General features: G+C 41.8%; 1 protein-coding gene across 3 annotated transcripts in view; it reads left to right on the top strand.

The window, feature by feature from the left end:
* The window catches only part of Ac13E (Adenylyl cyclase 13E), a 58,583-nt gene extending 39,378 nt beyond the window's left edge, over positions 1 to 19,205 (top strand). For all 3 annotated transcript variants that reach the window (XM_083134254.1, XM_083134256.1, XM_083134255.1), the window contains one exon: positions 11,029 to 19,205. In XM_083134254.1, coding sequence (XP_082990380.1) covers positions 11,029 to 12,683 — 1,655 coding nt within the window. In that variant the 3' untranslated portion in view covers positions 12,684 to 19,205. The remainder of the gene's footprint in view (positions 1 to 11,028) is intronic.
* The last annotated feature ends 2,269 nt before the right edge of the window (positions 19,206 to 21,474 follow it).

Raw genomic sequence — 21,474 nt, forward strand, 5'->3', positions numbered from 1 at the left:
TTTACTGTAAGGTGGGTGGGTAGTTTCAGGGAGGAGAGGAAAGAGTTACTGGTTGGCTAGGTTGAGTCCAGGGGGTATAGTGGCGTGCATGCCTGCTATATAGGCCCTTTCCCATCGCCTGTGGAAAGATGTGTCAGAGCGGGGGAGGGGGGGGGGGTAAAAGATGGATGATGGCAACACGGAAGCAGTTATTGAAGGTGGTGTTATGGCTGTTGGTGTGGATGGCAACTGTGAAATCGGAGTTTTGGGTGGAGGTTTCGCCTAGGTAGAAGTTGCCGCAGATTTGGCAGATGAGGGTGTAAATTAGGTTGGATGAGTGGCAGGTGCCCTTAGGGTGAAGGGTGAACTCATCTGCTGCTGTGGGGATCAGGAGGGTGGGGGAGGTGATGAGTATGGGGCAGGTCTTGCATCTGGGTTTGTTGCATCTGTGGGCTGGGGGAAGTGGTGCAGAAGGGGTGGGAGTGTTTCGGACCAAGATGTTTTGGAGGTTGGGGGGGCGACGGAAGATGACCGTAGGTTTATCCCGAAAGATGTCTCTGGTATCAGGATCACTGTGCAGGATGGGGAGGAGGGAGTGGAGGGTATGTCTGAATTTTGTAATGTGAGGGTGGTATTGGGTGATGAGAGTTGGATGGTTGGTTTTGGGTTGTTTGGTGCGGTTGTGGGAGTTGGCTCTAGTGATTTGTTTGTTGATGAGGGTGGAGGGGTAGCCACGGTTGGTTAGGGCTTGGTGCAGGCATAGGTTGTAGTTTTGGCGGGATGAGGGGGATGAGTTGAGGCGCTGGCCTCTGAGGGCAAGGGAAAATGGGATGGCTTTTTTGGTGTGGTAGGGGTGTGAGCTGGAGTAGTGGAGATACTGGAGGTGGTTGGTCGGTTTGATGTGTATGGATGTTTCCAAGTGGTCTCCCGCAATGTGGATGTCCACATCTAGGAAGGTCACTTGGTCTTTGGAGTGGAACCAGGTGAATTTGAGGGTAGTGAACTCGTTTAGTGGGTTTAGGAATGTAGTGAGGGAGGGTTCGCCATGTGTCCAGAGGAGAAAAATGTCATTAATGAATCTTAGCCAGAGGAGTGGTTTCAGTTGCTGGGAGTCAAGGAATTCCTGTTGCAGCCTGCCCATGAACAGGTTGGCATAAGAGGGGGCCATGTGGGTACCCATAGCTGTGCCACGTATCTGCAGGTAATGTTGGTCACCGAAGCAGAAGTTGTTGCAGGTAAGTACAAGGTTGGCTAGTTGTATCAGGAAGTGAGTGCTGGGATTGTAGGGTTTGGGTCGGCTGTTAAGGAATGATTCCGTGGCACGGAGGCCATGGGCATGGGGAATATTTGTGTAAAGGGATGTGACATCAACTGTTGTGAGGATGGTGTTGGGTGGTAGGGATGGTAAGTTTTGGATGATGTTGAGGAAGTGGTTGGTGTCACGGAGGTAGGAGGGCAGGGCTTGGACGTGAGAGTCTAGAAAGGCTGAAATGCGTTCAGTGGGTGAATTGTAGCTGGACACAATGGGTCTTCCGGGGTTGTTCGGTTTGTGAATTTTCGGGAGGAGGTAGAAAGTGGATGTGCATACTGACATTCCTCACCCCCAACCACCCACTGACTTCACCTCCATCTTGAACCTTTCCAACCAAAACCTCACAACCACCGAAATTGACGTTCTTTCCAAAGGTCTTACCTTCTCCCCAGCCTCCACCCCTAACAATTTCCGGCTATTATTTGACATATAAACTTTCGCCCGCAGACTTAGGTGGACGTATTTTTGGACCAAGAATCCCCCTTCCAATGCTAATCCCTCAGACATACATCCCAGTCTCCTCCAATTCTGCCCCCCTTCCCCCCATGATCCCCCCTCCCTTCGCAACAACCACCCCCTCGAAAGATACATCACCTCTCTTGTTAACAATGTTTCCGACAGTACATACCTCCAAAACTCCTCTTCCCACCACAATCTAACCCCAGCCCAGCACCAAGCCCTCCGGTCCCTCCGCAACAACCCAGACATCAAAATCCTCCCCGTAGATAAAGGGTCCACCACAGTAGTCATGAACTCCTCTGACTACATGGCGGAAGCCTCCCGTCAACTCTCTGATTCATCTACCACACACCTAGACAAAATTCGGGATTTTGTCCTCTCCCGAGGACCCCCTGAAGGCCTATCCAATTCCACCATCTCCTCACTCATACCTGACAACCCCCGCACCCCCACTTTCTACCTCCTCCCGAAAATTCACAAACCGAACAACCCTGGGAGACCCATTGTGTCCAGCTACAATTCACCCACTGAACGCATTTCAGCCTTTCTAGACACTCACGTCCAAGCCCTGCCCTCCTACCTCCGTGACACCAACCACTTCCTCAACATCATCCAAAACTTACCATCCCTACCACCCAACACCATCCTCACAACAGTTGATGTCACATCCCTTTACACAAATATTCCCCATGCCCATGGCCTCCGTGCCACGGAATCATTCCTTAACAGCCGACCCAAACCCTACAATCCCAGCACTCACTTCCTGATACAACTAGCCAACCTTGTACTTACCTGCAACAACTTCTGCTTCGGTGACCAACATTACCTGCAGATACGTGGCACAGCTATGGGTACCCGCATGGCCCCCTCTTATGCCAACCTGTTCATGGGCAGGCTGGAACAGGAATTCCTTGACTCCCAGCAACTGAAACCACTCCTCTGGCTAAGATTCATTGATGACATTTTTCTCCTCTGGACACATGGCGAACCCTCCCTCACTACATTCCTAAACCGACTAAACGAGTTCACTACCCTCAAATTCACCTGGTTCCACTCCAAAGACCAAGTGACCTTCCGAGATGTGGACATGCACATTGCAGGAGACCACTTGGAAACATCCATACACATCAAACCGACCAACCACCTCCAGTATCTCCACTACTCCAGCTCACACCCCTACCACACCAAAAAAGCCATCCCATTTTCCCTTGCCCTCAGAGGCCAGCGCCTCAACTCATCCCCCTCATCCCGCCAAAACTACAACCTACGCCTGCACCAAGCCCTAACCAACCGTGGCTACCCCTCCACCCTCATCAACAAACAAATCACTAGAGCCAACTCCCACAACCGCACCAAACAACCCAAAACCAACCATCCAACTCTCATCACCCAATACCACCCTCACATTACAAAATTCAGACATACCCTCCACTCCCTCCTCCCCATCCTGCACAGTGATCCTGATACCAGAGACATCTTTCGGGATAAACCTAGGGTCATCTTCTGTCGCCCCCCCAACCTCCAAAACATCTTGGTCCGAAACACTCCCACCCCTTCTGCACCACTTCCCCCAGCCCACAGATGCAACAAACCCAGATGCAAGACCTGCCCCATACTCATCACCTCCCCCACCCTCCTGATCCCCACAGCAGCAGATGAGTTCACCCTTCACCCTAAGGGCACCTGCCACTCATCCAACCTAATTTACACCCTCATCTGCCAAATCTGCGGCAACTTCTACCTAGGCGAAACCTCCACCCAAAACTCCGATTTCACAGTTGCCATCCACACCAACAGCCATAACACCACCTTCAATAACTGCTTCCGTGTTGCCATCATCCATCTTTTACCCCCCCCCCCCCTCCCCCGCTCTGACACATCTTTCCACAGGCGATGGGAAAGGGCCTATATAGCAGGCATGCACGCCACTATACCCCCTGGACTCAACCTAGCCAACCAGTAACTCTTTCCTCTCCTCCCCGAAACTACCCACCCACCTTACAGTAAACACTGGGTAAAGTACTTCGTGTTTCCTATCAACTGTTTCTGGCAACACTGACCATAGAGACGCTACGGTCAGTATTCTGTGCCTCTACTCAAAGTGTCGTCGATCTTTTATCTTCCTTCTTGAAAATGCGACTCAGATCGCGAAATATTGAATTATTTCTATTCATGTGGTAAGTGTTTACTGTCTCCTTCATAATTTGTATTTATATATATATATATATATATATATATATATTGCAAGTTTTTAATATTCATAGATAACCGACTCAGAAAGAATGCTTTTCGTAAGAGAAAATGATCTCTACTTCAACAGAAGTAACTGGGCCATACATGGAACAGGCTATTAGAACTGGGTTCTTATCATCAGGAAAAATATTTCAACCTTTAAGAATATCACTTATTGTTTGCAATCTTTCCAATTCCACATGTGTACTCGTTACACGTTTGCACTTTTCTGCAACAGCTCCCCCTCCATGTAGGACTGCCTTGACGGGGCGAGGGGGCTTAGTAGGGAGGTCAATTTTCATCTCGTCATTTCACCCATTCTTCATATCCATATCTCACGTTTTTCACCATTCCATCACGTCATTCATCTCCATATCTTTGACCTCCCTCTAAGAAACTAAGGTAGGGAGGTCATTTTCATCTCATCATTGCACTCATTCTTCACATCCATATCTCACGTTTTCACCATTCCATCACGTCATTCATCTCCATATCTTTGACCTCCCTATAACTAAGGGTCCTGCTAGAGGAGACAACCTCGATAAAAAAAAACCTATCCCAAGGTGTGAGTTGCACGTGCCGATGGGACAGTGTTGGCTGCAGGGGTAGGTGCAGTCGCGAACGTGGCCTCGGGGATTTTGGTTTGGTCCTCGAGTAGCCTCCATTTTTGGGGGTAGGCCTTCCTCGGCATAGAGGGCATGTCGAGGGGACAATTTATGGACCCTCCACTTAAAAATCTTAGTTTATGGGAACTAAATCACCTTTTAACGGGGGGAAACCCTCAAAGCGTCAGAGGCCTTTGAGCCCGACGAGTTTATTGGAAAAGACAGGGAACGTCACGTCAGTGCCGCGTTACCTTGTAATAAGCATTGTGGAAAAGAAAGAGACGAACGATGAATGTACAAGCACGAAGAGAAATGGAGCAAAAACATTAAAGGACCTGTCACCATTCCTTATAAAGAAGCAAGTGGACTATGCCACTGGAAGTGATGTCCCTGACATCAAAAAACTGCGCAATGGAAGCCTTCTCATTCAGACCAGTACAGATCGCCAGACTAACCTCCTCCTTAAGCGTACGACCTTGGGCGACTTTCCTGTTCAGGTAGAACCTCACCGTCAACTGAACAGTTGTAAAGGTGTTATACGTCACGGATCTTTTGAATTGCACAGAAGAAGAAATCCTTCAAGAGCTCTCCGATCAACATGTAACAGCAGTGCAGCGAATCAAGACCAAAAAATCCGGAGAACTTTTACCGACAGCTTCGCTCATTCTCACCTTTAAAACGACCACTCTCCCGGATGAGGTACGGGCTGGTTATTACAACCTCCATGTCCGGCCGTACATCCCGAACCCGATGCGATGTTTCAAATGCCAGCACTTCGGGCACACTCAGCCTTCTTGCAAGGCCACCACTGCCATTTGTGGCAAATGTAGCGAGCCTGACCATGGGACCGAGCCTTGCTCATCTGGTCCCTCATGCGTCAATTGCAAAGGCAAGCACCCAGTCTGGCATCGCGACTGCCCCTCTTTCCAAGAGGAAAAGAAGATCCGAGAGTTGGTTGTGACCGAGAAAATCTCTGCCGGCGAAGCAAAAAGACGTCTCCGTGAAAGTGTACGCACTCCTCTACCTGTGCCATTCGCTACAGCTGCTTCAAATGCTCTTGCCCGTCGCAGTATTGGCATCCAAACCAGCGACGTGTCCACTCAGACAACAAGTATTCCCGGAGCAGCTCACCCCGCTCCGAAGAAACCAGCAACCACTACTCACTCCACAGAGAAGAAATTCAAGCAAGTGTATAATAAAGAACATTTTCTGAAGTCTACTAGCTCTCCAGTCAGGGTGACAGCCACCACCCTGAAACTTAAGGTGCAGCTCAAAGCTGCCCGACGGGCGCTAAAAGCACCCGCCCCCACTCCCCCTTCATCCCCTTCGCCCTCTGTGTCCTTACCCGAGGACATGATACAGGACGAAGTGGCGGATGAAGAATTTATCAAGGTGACAGGGCCTAGAAATAGAGTACGCCTCAAAAGGTTACAATCTTACCTACAGATATGGCTTATTGTCTCCAATGGAACCTTAACGGTTTCCGAACGCATCTCGAGGAACTGCAAATTCTTATATCTGAATTTGACCCTGCCATCATATGTCTCCAAGAGACACAATTTCGTCCAAATGAATCAGCGATTTTGAACGGATACACGCTTTACCGCACCGACAAGCTTCCTGAGGGTCGTCGTGCACACGGTGTTGCAATCGGTGTTCGAGATAACATCCACTCAATGCCAATCTTTCTCACCACCCCCCTCCAAGCTGTCGCCGTGCGTGTCCATCTACCACAGCCAATATCCGTTTGCTGTGTCTACTTCACAAGGGAGGAGCGATTCTCTCTTGAGGACCTCCTGTCTATATTCGAGCAACTTCCGTCTCCTGTAGTTCTTTTGGGCGATTTTAATTCCTACCATCGTTTGTGGGGCTCCGTTCGTACAGAGCCCCAGGGTCAAATTGTAGATCAATTCCGTGAGGCATCAGCTTTAACGTTGCTGAATGATGGGACTCCCACATATTTCAGTCCTTCCTCAGGCACACACTCTGCGTTGGACTTGTCCTTCTGCAGTCCCAGCCTTGCTCCTACCACATCTTGGAGCGTTCACCCTGATCTCTGTGGGAGTGATCACTTCCCACTCTTTCTTACTCTGGAACATCTTCAGCATTCACGTGAACAACACCCTCACTGGCATCTCAGTCGGGCAGACTGGGGTGCCTTCGAGCGTGCAGTGGACCTTGAAGTCGATCTTGCGTCGACTCTACCACCAATCGACGCCTTAGATATATTTGTATCACGAGTGCATGATGCTGCACGCACCTCCATTCCACATCCCAGTGGACCTGCGAGGCGACGCCCAGTCCCCTGGTGGACTGCGGATATCAGTGCAGCCATCAAGGACCGCGATCATGCCCTAGATCGATTTAATAGGAACCACACTGCCGCAAACCTCGAGCAGTTCCGCATTAAACGTGCCCGTGCCCGTCAGCTCATTCGAGCCAGTAAGAAGGCATGCTGGGTCCAATACGTGTCTTCTCTGACGAAGCAGGCTTCGTCGAAAGCCGTTTGGACCAAAGTACGTCGCATCCAGGGGGGTGCATCTACTCCTCTGAGCGCTCTGGAGCACGATGGGACGTTGTACACCGAATCCGGAGACATTGCTAATATCTTGGCCACGCAGTTTTCTGATGCCTCTAGCTCGGAAAATTATGAACCACGTTTCCGCCGTGAGAAGGACCGTCAGGAACGACACCCTCTAGTTTTTCGAAGTCATAACACTGAGCCTTACAACTCTCCATTCACTGAACGGGAGTTCTATCAGGCGCTTCGAGATTCTAAGAATACAGCTCCTGGAGTGGACAAGATCCACTATTAGATGCTTCGTCATCTGCCCATTGGAGCCAAAAATTTCCTTTTGGCGGTATTCAACAGTCTTTGGTTGGAGGACTCTTTCCCTTCGTCCTGGAAAGAAGCAATTATCGTTCCTATCCTGAAACCAGGTTAAGAACGCACCGCAGCCTTGAGTTATAGGCCTATTGCCTTAACTAGCTGTGTGTGCAAGTTGATGGGACGCATGATCAACAAGCGTCTCACCTGGTTTTTGGAGGAAAACTGCTTGATAAGTAATTTTCAATGTGGTTTTCGCTCCAACCGTTCCACACTGGACCATCTGGTTCAGCTGGAAACACATATTCAGGATGCATTCCTCAACAAGGAACATTTAGTTGCAGTTTTCTTTGACCTCCAAAAGGCATATGACACAACGTGGCGCTTTGGCATCCTAAAGCAGCTCCATTCTTGGGGCGTCCGTGGCCATATGACGTACTTTATTAAAAACTTTTTAACAGATCGTTTTTTCCGCGTACGTGTTGGGAACTCCTTTTCGGATCTTCACGAACAAGAGAACGGTGTCCCACAGGGCAGCGTTTTAAGTGTGACTCTGTTTGCCATAGCAGTGAACAGTGTTATGGCAAACATTCTTTCCCCTGTACATGGCCTCCTCTATGTAGACGACCTCACGATCTTTTGTCGCTCACGGAATCTCGCGTCAGCTTCTCGTCAACTCCAACTGACGATAAACCGTTTGGTTGAGTGGTCCTCCCAAACAGGTTTCACCTTCTCATCCGAGAAATCCGTGTGTGTTCACTTTTGTCGTCAGCGTACATGTCATTTAGATCCTGACCTGTACATGGGGAAGTCTCCCCTGTGCTTCGTGAATGAGGTCCGCTTCCTGGGCCTCATTTTCGATAAGAAATTAACATGGCTACCTCACCTTCGCCAGTTAAAGTTCTCTTGTCTTCGAGTTCTCAACCTTTTACGTGTTTTATCCCATACTTCCTGGGGTGCTGATAGGACGGTACTGCTTCGCTTGTATCGTGCACTCATCAGGTCGAAGCTTGATTATGGATGTGTTGTGTATTCTTCTGCCCGCCCATCTAGACTTCGCATGCTAGACACCGTCCACCATGCTGGTATACGTGTGTGCTCTGGTGCCTTTCGTACCAGCCCTATCACATCCCTCATTTCACACCATCTCAGACGAGAATAGGCTGGCAAGGTATCGGCTCCGCCCTAGTGCCACTAGACCATTTGGTGTTCGTGCAGACGAGATCCTGTCAGCACGTGGTGTTGACAGTGATCTTCCTGGCGTCTCTCCACTCATTCCGCCTCTCCCTACCTGGCAGTTTCCTGCACCTTCTATCGATTTTTCTCTGACTGCCCTTCCAAAGTCAGAGACACCAATGGTTGTATACCAGCAAAGGTTTTTAGAACTTCGTGCGAAGCACCCCAATTTTAATGTGTTTTACACGGATGGGTCCAAGACAGTCGAATCAGTTGGTTGCGCCTTCGTCCTAGACTCTCAGAGTTCCAGTTACTCGCTACATCCTGCCTGTTCCATCTATACGGCAGAGTTGTATGCCATCCTAAAGGCACTGGACTTTGCAGACGTCAATGGTCTGAAGAAAGTCCTGGTGTGCTGTGATTCGACCAGCGTGTTGCAGTCTCTGGATTCGCCGTATTCCCGGCATCTGGTAGCGCAACGCATATTCAGACGGCTTGTGTCCTTATCAGCCAGTGTGGATGTACACTTCTGTTGGGTCCCTAGCCACGTGGGCATCCAGAGGGACGAAGCAGCTGATGCTGCCGCCAAGTCTGCTGATGCAGACGGCGATGTTCTCGTCCACCTTTTGCCTGCTAGCGACCTGCAGAACGTGTTCCGTTGTCGCCTTCTTGACACTTGGCAGGCCGATTGGGATACGGAAACGGGGAACAAGCTTCACGCTGTTAAGCCCACCATAGGTGCTTGGCGTTCCTCATCCCGTCCCTCTCGGCGAGAAGAAGTTATTCTTACCCGCATGCGTATAGGACACAGCCGTCTAACGCATGGTCACCTGCTCCAAGGGCTGGACCCTCCGTTGTGTCGTACTTGTAATGTTATTTTAAGCATCCGACACATTCTCGTTGAATGTGTCGATCTTGCTTACCTCCGGCAGACTTTTAACCTTTCCGGCTGTTTGTCATCCCTCTTGGGTGATGACAGCAGTATTTTATCACATGTTTTTAGTTTTTTGCGAAGAGCTGGACTCTTCCACTGTCTGTAAGGAGGTTTGTAGTTCGTTCTGACTTTTTAATGTGTTGTGTATGTCTCGTGCAGGTCTTTTTACAACCTTGCACTTTTAGTTTTCCCCAAGGGGCTCTTTACACCCCTTTTTTAAGCTCTGTCAGAATTTTAGATAAGGGATATTTTCCCGTATTCATGGAAGGGTGCGAAATATCCTTAAGTGCCGACGCACCCAGAAATTTTAACTCAATCAATCAATCAATTCTGCAACAGCTACCTTTTTTCTCCTGGCACTTCGATCAGCTACGTCACCAATACCTCAAAAACTTTCATGGATGCTATAAGAGTTTCACCCCTTTTTTCCAGCTTTATAATTGCTCTGGCAACACCATAACATGCTAATAAATAACTTTTTGAAAGAAAAATAAGTTATACAGGTATACTTTTTTAAAAATCATTCTAAAATGCCATTGAAAATGGAAAAAAAGGGCATTAAAATTAAAAATTAGCAGTAGGGTACAAAATAGGCAAAATGAAAAAGCTTCAAGAATGTTAGCAACGACATAAAAAATTTTACCAATAAATGTAATGGAGGGGAAGGGGGAGACATTTCGCCAAACTTCTGATCTAGTTATCAGTAATTGCAGTAGTTGTTCCATGTGTCAGAAGTGCAAATAAAACCCAGAAAGTTTTATATTTGTTATAAATTTTATTTCGGTAAATTAAAGTACATTTCAAATCATTCATTGTACTGTACTGTAAAAGAATGGTATAGAGCTTTGCAAGGCATGCATAAATTTGACCATTGACTGCAATTTCAAGTTATGGTTTAAATTATTTTCCATTTCATTATTTGAATACAGTGCTGCATCATATAACGAACGTAATCCATTCCAGGATGGTGTGAATAGTTCATCAATCTCCTCAATTAATGTTTGTAACTAGATGGCTGCAGTAGGCTTTGCCTTTTGAAGAAGAAGAGCATGTTCAAACTTTTACTTTACAAGGCCAGAGTATACAGATTATGCATTTACACTCCTAAAAATAACAACAAAATGGCAGAATTTTACACAAAATCACAGGGTATTCATAGAGATGTCAGATTGGTAAAATTATTGCTAAGTTTACCGATAACACTGATATGCCTACAGCAACTATTAGCAATAACACTTCGTTCTACAGTGCAAGTCAACAGTGGAGCAGCCATGTTGCACAAGCTACTGTGCGGGCGAATACTGCTTGATCGTCACGGCATCTTTATGGCATGTTGGAGTTCCGAAATACAAATTTTCGTTGTGCATAAATCTCCATGAACTTTACAATAAAATTCCTGTTATTTAATGACTTCCCCTCTTAATTACACAGTCCAGAGCTGTGTGTGTGTGTGTTAAAATCCACACAGCAGTACCGATTAATCTGTCTCATCCCTAATTTTCAGAGCATGGCAACTGTGATCGTGACAACTGCCACAATGTGACCGTGCCCCTGAATGAATCCATCACCTGTTTCCACCAACTGAGAAAGCAGTCAGACCTTCAACTCATAAAGTGCGTGCAAGACAACTCCTCCCACAGGAGCTACTTCGTGAAGCCTCCACTCAGTCAACTCACTCTGTTCTTCATTCAGCCGGAAATGGAAAAGGAATATCGAACCCACGCGCATCGCCGAGAAGACAAGGACTCTCCTCCGACCCTCGCTTCGTCACGCTTCAACACTTACTTCGACATTTTAGTCTCTGCGGTAGTGTATATAATTATTTCATTTTCTCTGTTTGTATTGTACGACCACCCCTTGCTGTGGCTAATTTTTTGCTTCCTGGCGACTTTCTGTCAGCTTTTCATTGTTTTATTGTGCATCAGACAACTACTGGGTCCACGACAGACCGGCAGCTGCATAAAAACCTTGTATGACCTGTGCATCCAGTGGTATCCCTGGCATATATGTGGAGCCATTTTAGTAAGTTTACCAGTGATTTCGGTGTTTACAAATTTCTCATGCACAAACTTTGTCGAAGTCAAAGGATCGGCGCAATTTTTTTGCGTGTTGTTTATTGTTGGCCTCGTGCACTTTTGTAACTTCACGCAACTAAATTGTTGGATGAAAAGCACCCTAGCTAGTAGTGCGGGAATTTTATTTGTAATACTAGTTGCCTCCAAGGTTTGTCCGTGCCCTTTTGATAGTCACCAGAACAAGTATTCTAATATAACTAGTGATAATAGTACTGTTGGAAATAAAACTCTGAGTGAAGTTTATAGTTCGGAGCACCATTTTCATGAAGAAATTGTTGTGGATATTTTTCTCCTTCTTTGCCTTGTTTGGTTCCTGAATCGCGAGTTTGAAATAAGTTACCGACTCAGTTTCCATGGTAATGTTGTTGCAGCAAGAGATAAAGCAAGGGTTCAAGTGATGAAGGACCAAGCTGATTGGTTACTGCATAATATCATACCGAAGCATGTTGCGGAGCAGTTGAAGAGTACGGCAAAATACTCTGAAAATCATAAGGAAGTTGGTATTATTTTTGCCAGCATAGTTAACTTCAATGAAATGTACGACGAGTCTTATCTCGGAGGGAAAGAATATTTGCGTGTGCTGAACGAGCTGATCGGAGACTTTGACGAGCTTCTGAGAGAACCACAGTACAGAAACGTGGAAAAGATAAAGACCATCGGGAGCACGTTCATGGCGGCATCCGGTTTGAATCCTCAAGTACGGAAGGAGAGCACTCACAAATATCAACACTTGTTCGAGTTGGTGAACTTTGCCATGAATCTTCAGAAGGTCATCGATAATTTCAACCGTGATCTTTTAGAATTTAACCTTATCCTCAGAATTGGATACAACCATGGAGATGTTACATCAGGTGTGATCGGTACGACAAAATTGTACTACGACATATGGGGAGATGCGGTGAACATTGCAAGTCGCATGGATTCAACGGGCATCAAGGGAAGGATACAGGTAGGTGAAGCGTGCTTGCCAATACTGGAGGAAAGATATGAATTTGAACCACGTGGATCAGTGTATGTTAAAGGAAAAGACAATATGAATGTTTATCTTTTGAAGGACAAGAAAGATAGTGTTGGGAGTTGTTAAACTTCAATCCCTTCTGATGTTTTCTTCCCTAATATTAGAGCATAAGTGCTTGTTTTCTCATTGTTCAAAACAGATTCCATCTTACTAAGATTATAGCACCAAAATATTTGTTCCTTAAGATGAACAAGTTGTATGCAAATATAATAAAATTCTCAGCCTTGACCACGTTGCCAAGCCTATAAAGAAGTATTTTCTTTTTCTGTTCATGATCATTAACCCCCCCAACTGATTCTCCCCCACCTTATCTAAGAGAGAGTCAGCTATGATATCAGCATTTTGTTGAAGAAAACTAATGGAAAATGTGTACTGAATTAAAAGAAATGCCCTGCTGACCGGCTCCGCTGTGTATGCTCCTTAAAATAACATCGGTGTCTTAAGTTACCACTTTGAACCCCAACAAGTTTGGGAAGGAGATAGAGTTCGATGTTTCTTTCTCTGTCCAGAACTGTAAGTAACTAATTGTTATTAACTCCCACTTATGTAACTTTGCAAGATGTTGGCGCTAGACTGGCAATAAGTTGGAATCTGTTTTATTAATTTTATTTAAGATTTCCATACTTCTCCGTCCACAAGAGCTTTTATTTATATACTAAAATTAGTAAGATTCAATCTACTCTGTGTGGAGGACCTGTATTACTAAATTTTTTACACCACATTCCTCCTTCATTCAATTTTTAATTATTTAACTGTGTATATAGATAAATATATATACTGCTGGACAAAAAAAACCGGACACTTGCATTTTTTGTGATAACGCAATGGGTCGATAAAAGCTCTGGTACAAGGGCTAACTAAATGTTGCAGAAACTGAATTAAGTACGAATGCATAAACAAAGTCCGAGCCTATGAATGGTGCATATGGTACTACATGATCTGCCGAACATTCTGTAATATACCTGCGAGCTGTTATTGCAATTCAGATGTCAAATATTAAAGTGTCCGGTTTTCATTGTCCAGCAGTATATTATTGTGATTGTTTGTGCATAAGTACTGAGTTCATCGGAATGCCTAGTCTGACCAAGTGTATTTTTAAAATATATATGTATGTGAACCATCATATCATATAAAAAAAATGTCATATATTCAATATTTGAAATGTTAACATTACCTCGTTTTAATTGTGATGTAACTTCGAATCTAGAAATATTCCATTTGTGACAAACTTTATGAGGTAAGGTATTCATTTTCATTATTTTTTTTAGAGGGAGCTTGTGATATTTATTTTTTACATGGAGATAGAAGTACAAGAACTTGTGAAGTGAAAGTTGTTACTTTGAAGCCATATTATGCTATGTTGGTAATATTGTGATTTTTTCGTACCTGTACGGTAATTTCTATAAGGTATGTTTGATTTGTAGAAATATTGCAAATGGTAATTTTGTTTTAACTGAACTTGAATGAAAAGTTCCTATATTGGTTAGTAAAATGATTCTATATGTCACTCTTAGTGCCTTCTTCCAAGGGAAGTTCCTCAGACTCCTTATTCTGTGTATTTAATCACAGTATCTTTTTCGGATAGATTTTTGCAGAAGACTATACAACTCTCAGTAGTATACAAGGTCATATATGTATGTTCTTTACATATTCTGTAATGTATTATAAGCGAGAGGACATCAACGAACAACAACCTATCTTTAATGAATTGTGTAATGTGGCAGGAGCTGCTTTGCATGCAGTCAGTGTCAATCACTTCACGTTGAAGCCTGTTCAGTTAGAGGAGTGGCTTTTAATGTATTTATTATAATGGGTCATTTTCACATTCTATTCTATGAAGCTGTTTGTACACAATCAAATAAATCACAAACAAGTCGTTGAATTGAACACTTACAATCGACAATTGAAAGTCGTTGAACAGTATTCATATTGGAAATTTTTAATGTTCTGAAACTGCACATGTACACAATCAAAGAAAAATTGGACAAGTTCACATTTTACCAAAATGCGGCAGCATGTATGGCATGAAAGGAAATAAATAGACTAGCAATATGCCATAACAAAGGTAATAATTTTCTTTCCGAAGATGTAGGGCATATCAGAAACTTGAAATAAGTATGATTGCTGTTGATGTATTTTATCAGTATTAATAGTGTAAATGACACACCAGAAAAACAACGTGAACATAAAATAATTTTATAAAAATCTCATTTCCACAGATATCCAGATAGTTGTTTTTCGTTGTTTTTATGTGTTTATCTAAACTTCAATTCAATATCAACACAAAATATTGGTTGTTGAATATCTTCTGTTATCACATTACTCACCGTTGTGGAAATATACATCATTCTTTGTTGTATAATTGATATTAAATAAACACAGATGTTCCTCCGCTTCTCCTTTCCTTTCTCGCAAGTCACAAAACACGTCACAGGTGTTTCAATCTATGTGTCACTTTTATTACAGAATAGAAATAAATAGGATTCTGTACCTCAGTGCTTCTTTTCAATAAATAGGATTCGGTACCTCAATGCTCCTTTTCAGTAATCTATTTGAATAGCATGTGCTCTGATTGGCCGACAATCAAGCTATTCCTATTTAGAAATTGTTGGACAGTAACCATGAATACGAGAAGCAGCATGATATGTAGACTGACGTCATTTCCTTTAAACATAGAATTCAATGACTTGTTCACGTTTAATTTGATGGTGCAGAAACAACTTAAGGGACCGACAGATCAGATACTTATTTCTTATGAAACAATACATCAGCATGGGTGAAACTATTGCAAAGAATTCTCTCATGTTCTGAATTGAAGTTAGTCTCTGCAACACAATAAATAAGCATAATGAACAGTGTTAATAATTAATATGCACACGTCCTTACGTATCCGCGTACCTGTTTGTTTAATTCGATTAATTTCTCTGGCCACTATCACCATCTACATTGGAACTTGTAGTAGTCCACTTTGCACTGCTTCCAGTCTGTGCAGGGAAATTGCAACATAAACTTTGAGTAAAATTTATTTTAAAAAGGTGTGTAAAAGTTATGAAAATACAATAACTATGAAATTCAGTACACAAATTTTATTGAAATGTGGAAAAAATATTGCCAATGAATTGTGCTGGATATTCACTCATCTGTTGGTTCAAGTAGCAAAGTCCTGAATGAGATGGGTTTATTTTAATTGCAATTGTTATTATTACAGAATAATAATTATAATCATGATAATTATTATTGTTCTTATTTCTACTAATCAAGTTTTATCAATGGAGCCTCCCAAAACAATGACATTGTGGTAACATTGTTGCCTTATAATCAAAGGATCCCGGGTTCAATACAGGTACATTGCACAGTGGTTCAGATTCCACTTTAAACTGTAGGTTTAGTCCCGTTTAGCCTCTCTGTGCATAAAGTGGACTTAAAACAACAATTCAAAGAAATTCAAGTTTTATCAATGATCTGACCCCATATTAAAATTTCTGGTGACGCCAATTCTGCGCTGTTATGCTGCTGGCCACTAGGTGCACTCCTGTTGCTGAATTGTCTGTTGTCTCTTCTGCTTGGTTTTACTTGCTGAAGTAGCCGAAGCAAGGTGTAGTGAAAAATGTCGATCAGAAATTGTCGTTAATTGATATGAGCCACTTGTTGGAAGATTAAACTGGTTTTATTGAACTGGTCCTGCTTGTAAACAGTCATTAGAGTTCAAACAACTAATCAAAAGATTGGTCATTCTTTATTGAAGGTCCCTTATGTAGGAAAAAAGTGATCATATGCACCTCCCTCGAATTGTAGATGGTGTTTCTCAAGCATATGTAACAAAATGTGGTGTAGGAATTTGCCTTTTATCAGAATGGATAATCACCTTCTAAGCATTTCCGATTGTGATATCTCTTAGACAAATTTACTCAGAATTACTTATGCAATTGTGATTTATTATGGTAAAATTGAAACTTCAAATTTTATTTATATACAAACAGACTTTCATGTACTGTTCACACTTCATCCCCTCCCTATTATTTTACATATGGATCAATCCAAACAGAAGTGGTTTAGTTTGAAATTAATGGCTCTGTAGTAAAAGTTGAAAATTTCAATTTTTTTTATTGCATGTGATTTAGAAATATCAGTCCTTTTTCCATCACTTAGTGTTTTTAGTGCTTAGAGATATTTATCCATTTATTATCTTATAGATTCTTGGAGCAAAAACAATTCTAATCTGCACACTTGATACTACAATTCATGCATTTATAATAATTTCTGTCAATCTCTTCTTTATGTAGCAAAATCAAGCCCAAAAAAAAATGCATGCCATATTTTCTTAAACATGTCCTTTTCAGGTCATCATTATAAGCCTGGTTTAATTGTTGGAGCACATTGTTACAATTACAATAAACCTACCTACTAGTAATGTTGTACCCTGTAATGGAATTTGTGGCAACCCCTTCTGTTTTTAGAGCATGGTCGAACTGCAGACTTATTTTTGATCATGTTTAGGTTGAAATATCCGTGATGAGCAAATTGCTAAAATTTTGGTGATTGATTTGGTTTATTTTACTTCACATTTCTGCCACTTTTGGCTAATCACAAAGATGAGGATGAGTGATGGTATGATGAAATTGACGAATGTACACACAAACACCACCCATGCCCATGTTTGTATTCTAACCCAGGACTTCTGATGACGTAGCATGCTGTTCTAACCACTTTTCCCCCAGGAGCCTGGATAATATTAAAATTCTTATTCTTACCAACATTGAAGTACTCTATAGTAGCTGCTTTCAGTAAAAATTTTAACTGTAGGACATAACTGGGAGTGGTGCTAAAACAGACAAAATACACGGAAATATTTACACTGCCTATTGAATATAAAAAGGCTAATATGGAGGTAAATAATATTTTATTTCATATTTGCTTGCAGTATATATTACTTCTAAAAATAAGCCTTACTTTTATCTAAGCTGTTTTCATATTCTTCATAAGGATAGTGTGAGATTAATCTTAATAATGTAAAGGAAAATTAATTAAATTTTATATTAATATTATTAGTACCAAATTGTACAGAAAGGAATGCCATTTACTTGTTAATGTTTGAATATGACCCCTGGCAAATGAGTACCATGGCCTGCCACATATTCTTCCAGACCCTGTCCGTTCCTTGTCCTGACCTCCCTGATGGCATAGTGGCAACATTGTCTCCTTGTAATAAAGGAGTCCCAGGTTAAATACTCGTTTAAGGTACATGGCACATTGGTTCAGATCCCACTTTAAACTAGATTCAGTGCCAATAAGAGTTTTGGTGCATAAATTGAACTTAAAACAACAATTCAACCATTCCTTGTTAAGAAGTCCAAAGAGGACAAATCTGGCAACCCGAGTGCCACATGATGTAATTATAAAGAAAGTTTACAGAAATTGTAAATGCACTCTCAAGTGTGCCGATTAGAATGGTTCTTGTTTCAGAGATGATAATTGTATTTGAACTAAGGATACGTAGGAGCAATTGTATGCATTAATTTTAAAAAAATGGTCGAGTAGCAGACATTGGATCACTTCCTTGGATTGATCCGATATACTATTCATGCATCTGCTCACAACTGCATAACAAGCATGCATATGTGAATTGTGATTAATTAAGCAGATACGTGATGCAAGGAACATTTCCTGTTTACAAATACAGATTTCGCTCATGCATGCACCTCTTATGAATTGCTTACTCTGTGTGTCAGGGTGTCAAGAGAGACATTCCTTATAATGGTTAGAAGAATTTGTATTACATTACAGCATGGTAAATAAATTGTGGCAGGTGTCCAGTGTGGCAATTCTGACAATTATTAATCATTTACATCACATAAAATGTGTTTCCGATATTATTTTCTGTATAGTATTATAACAAATATTTATTGCGTGTGTTCAATATTATTCAATTTACCACCATTGTATCTGCATATTCCATACTGCATGTTCATATATGCTTTGTGCTTAAGCAGAATATATGCTTATAATTTAGTTTTTAAGAATTCTATAATTAGTAATGTAACAGAAAATATTGTACTCCACAAAATGCTATGATTTTTGTAAATGCTTTCAAAGTGTTGATATTTATAATATATTGCCAGTGTTCACTCTTGTTATAACTGACAAACAATAATTATACTCTTGTACAGTAGAAGAGGTTGGAGTGCATATGTTTTTCTATTATTTTTTTTAACCTGTTCAGTATCTTGTAAGTGTAGTCATTTTTCTGTTATGCAGAACTCTGGTACTGTTCAAAATAATGAAGAAACTACATGATTCTTGTGCAAACATGATGATAAGAGATTATACTCCACACAATGTGTCTTGGACCTTGTTGCAGCTTGCATATCTACAACAACACTCTGAATTTTCATACAGGGTGTATCAAAATGATTATCAGATTGGGAAGTCTCCTTTATTTTTACATGCATGCTGCACAGAAGTTCAAAAAATACACAGAAATGGGACAGTAATATTATGAGCTCGTAACAATATGGCTTTATGAGACATTCCGTACAAGTTTTTGTATGGATGATGGCATAGTGATAATGTCACCTTGTAATCAAGCTGCTTAGAATCAATACCTACTTGAGGTAGTTCGAATCCTACTTTAAAGCCTATCTGTTCATAAAGTCAACAAATGGAACCAGCTACATATGGCAGCAATTAACATGAATTGAGTTCTGTCTTTATTTTTTCATTTATTTGCACATGAAGTTGTGGCATACTGGAATGACAAAAGAATATATTTATTGTTAAGACTTCCTCCCCCCCCAAAAAAAAAATGTGATGTAACATATGAATGATGTATTATACATGAACCACCGTTTTTCTGATATATTTTACTTTTACAGGTAATAATGACAAAAAAGGGGGAAAACTTGCGACAGTTAGCGGTCTAGTGGGAGAACTCCAATTTTCAAAATAACAGCTTCCTAAACTTAGTTGCATATTTCCTTTTTTTTTTTCTTTCTTTAATTTCGGGATAGGAATTACATGTTCTTTAAATGTATTCTTCTGTCATGCAAATTTGGTCCATCCAGCATCCATAGGGTCGACTACAAGCGATTTTTCGGATTTTTTTTCTGTAAGATGGCAACTCTGCTTTTCTTATACATTATTTTTTTCCACCAAGAAGTATCTACCGAATACTGTATTAATGTGACTGCATGGTTGTAGGTACTGTTACATAAAACACTTTTTTTTTTCACTTTGATCTATCATCGTGGGCACAGGGGGATGTCAAAAAGGAATTTGGGTAAAATTTTGATTTTCCTCTTTTTCAAACTTTCATTATTGACTTGCAATAATAAAGAAATAATATAATAACATGTGGTGTAACAGCCCATGAGGGCCAGTGCCTACCTACCGACTTCTGGCCTGTTTCTCACCGGAGGTGGGAGATAATCCAATCAGTTACGAGTTGATGTGTGGTCAGCATGACGAACTATCAGTCGAAGTGAGTCTTGAAGCTTTCCTGGAAACAAATGATGAATAACTTCTCTTGGGCTATCAACCAAGTCAATTCTGAAACAGTCTCCAAGTTTTCAAGAGCTAATGAGGCTACCCTTAAGGTGAGAGTGATGTTAGCTCTCGAAGCTTTGAAACTGTTTCAGAATTGACCTGGTCTATAGCCTGAGAACAAACTGCCAACAAACCTCCAGTCGTTGTAGTTTCCATTCGTAGCTCCCAATTTCCTCATGATGGTGAGTGGCCACCGACACCATACACGGGCGGAATTTTCGAGAGAAAACTTGTTAGCTTCTTCCAGGAGACTCAAACTTGTTTGCGTCCCATAGCTGTAGCCTAAAGCATGATGCCTCTGCAAGGCTACGGTGTGGGATTACTACAGTAGTAGTAACAATAATAATGTAAATTTCGTGTTTACATTTGAATCCAGAAATGGACAGCTTGCTTCCTTCCCAAGCAAAAAGCTTAATTTTGTGGGTAATGTGCAAGAAAACTTGCATGCCTGTTGTTTCATATCATTGAACTTTCAAAGCCGCACTGGCAAAACCGTGACAATCATTTTGATACATGCTGCAGTGGATGTGAAATACTAATAAACAAAAATTCTCATTTTAATTTTCACTATGTTTTAATGTGTTGTATTTTTTGGTCTGCCTTGTCAAGGTGATTCCTAAAGTATTTGAGAATTTTGGACGGGTTGTGTTTGCTTTAGTTTTCCTCAAGCAAAATAAGGCAGTATATTTCACTTGAACTACAGTGAAATCGAATTTTCAATTGTTTGCAAAATTATTAAAGAGCAATAATGTATGAAGTATTAATCCCTGTGACAGGATAATTAATCATACTCTACTGATATATATTTGGATCCTTGATCATTCTGTTTCATGTGCGAGTGTTGTAAGCCTAGAGTAAGTGAAGGAACGCATTCTTACATGTTCGAGAACTTAGGGCATTAACATGGGAGAAGTGTGAAATATTATGCTAACTCTAAAATTTGTATTAAGTACTGTTGCCATAATATGTAATATTTTGTATGAATATTTTAGTTGGTACCATGTTGGTAAATGTTTTATGTGCTTATTTGACTGAAATTACCTATTTCAGTAAATTGTTTGGCATGGCGTGAAATTGGCTGATGCCCAAATATGATGTGCAACAGTTGATATGACCAAATGCAGAAGGTCTTTATTTATATTTTTAATGTACATATTTGTAAGTTAAACCTTGTGCAAAATGCATGACTATACCAGTTTTGTTTTTGAATTGGTCATGTACAAAGTTCACTAATTGTACTTTCAACTATTTCTTCTGACTGCAATGTGCAATGCAATTTCCATTTCTATGCAACTAGGACTATATATATGTATGG

The sequence above is a fragment of the Lepisma saccharinum genome, chromosome 13, assembly GCF_977018435.1.
Source record: "Lepisma saccharinum chromosome 13, izLepSacc3.1, whole genome shotgun sequence".
NCBI lineage: Eukaryota > Metazoa > Arthropoda > Insecta > Zygentoma > Lepismatidae > Lepisma > Lepisma saccharinum.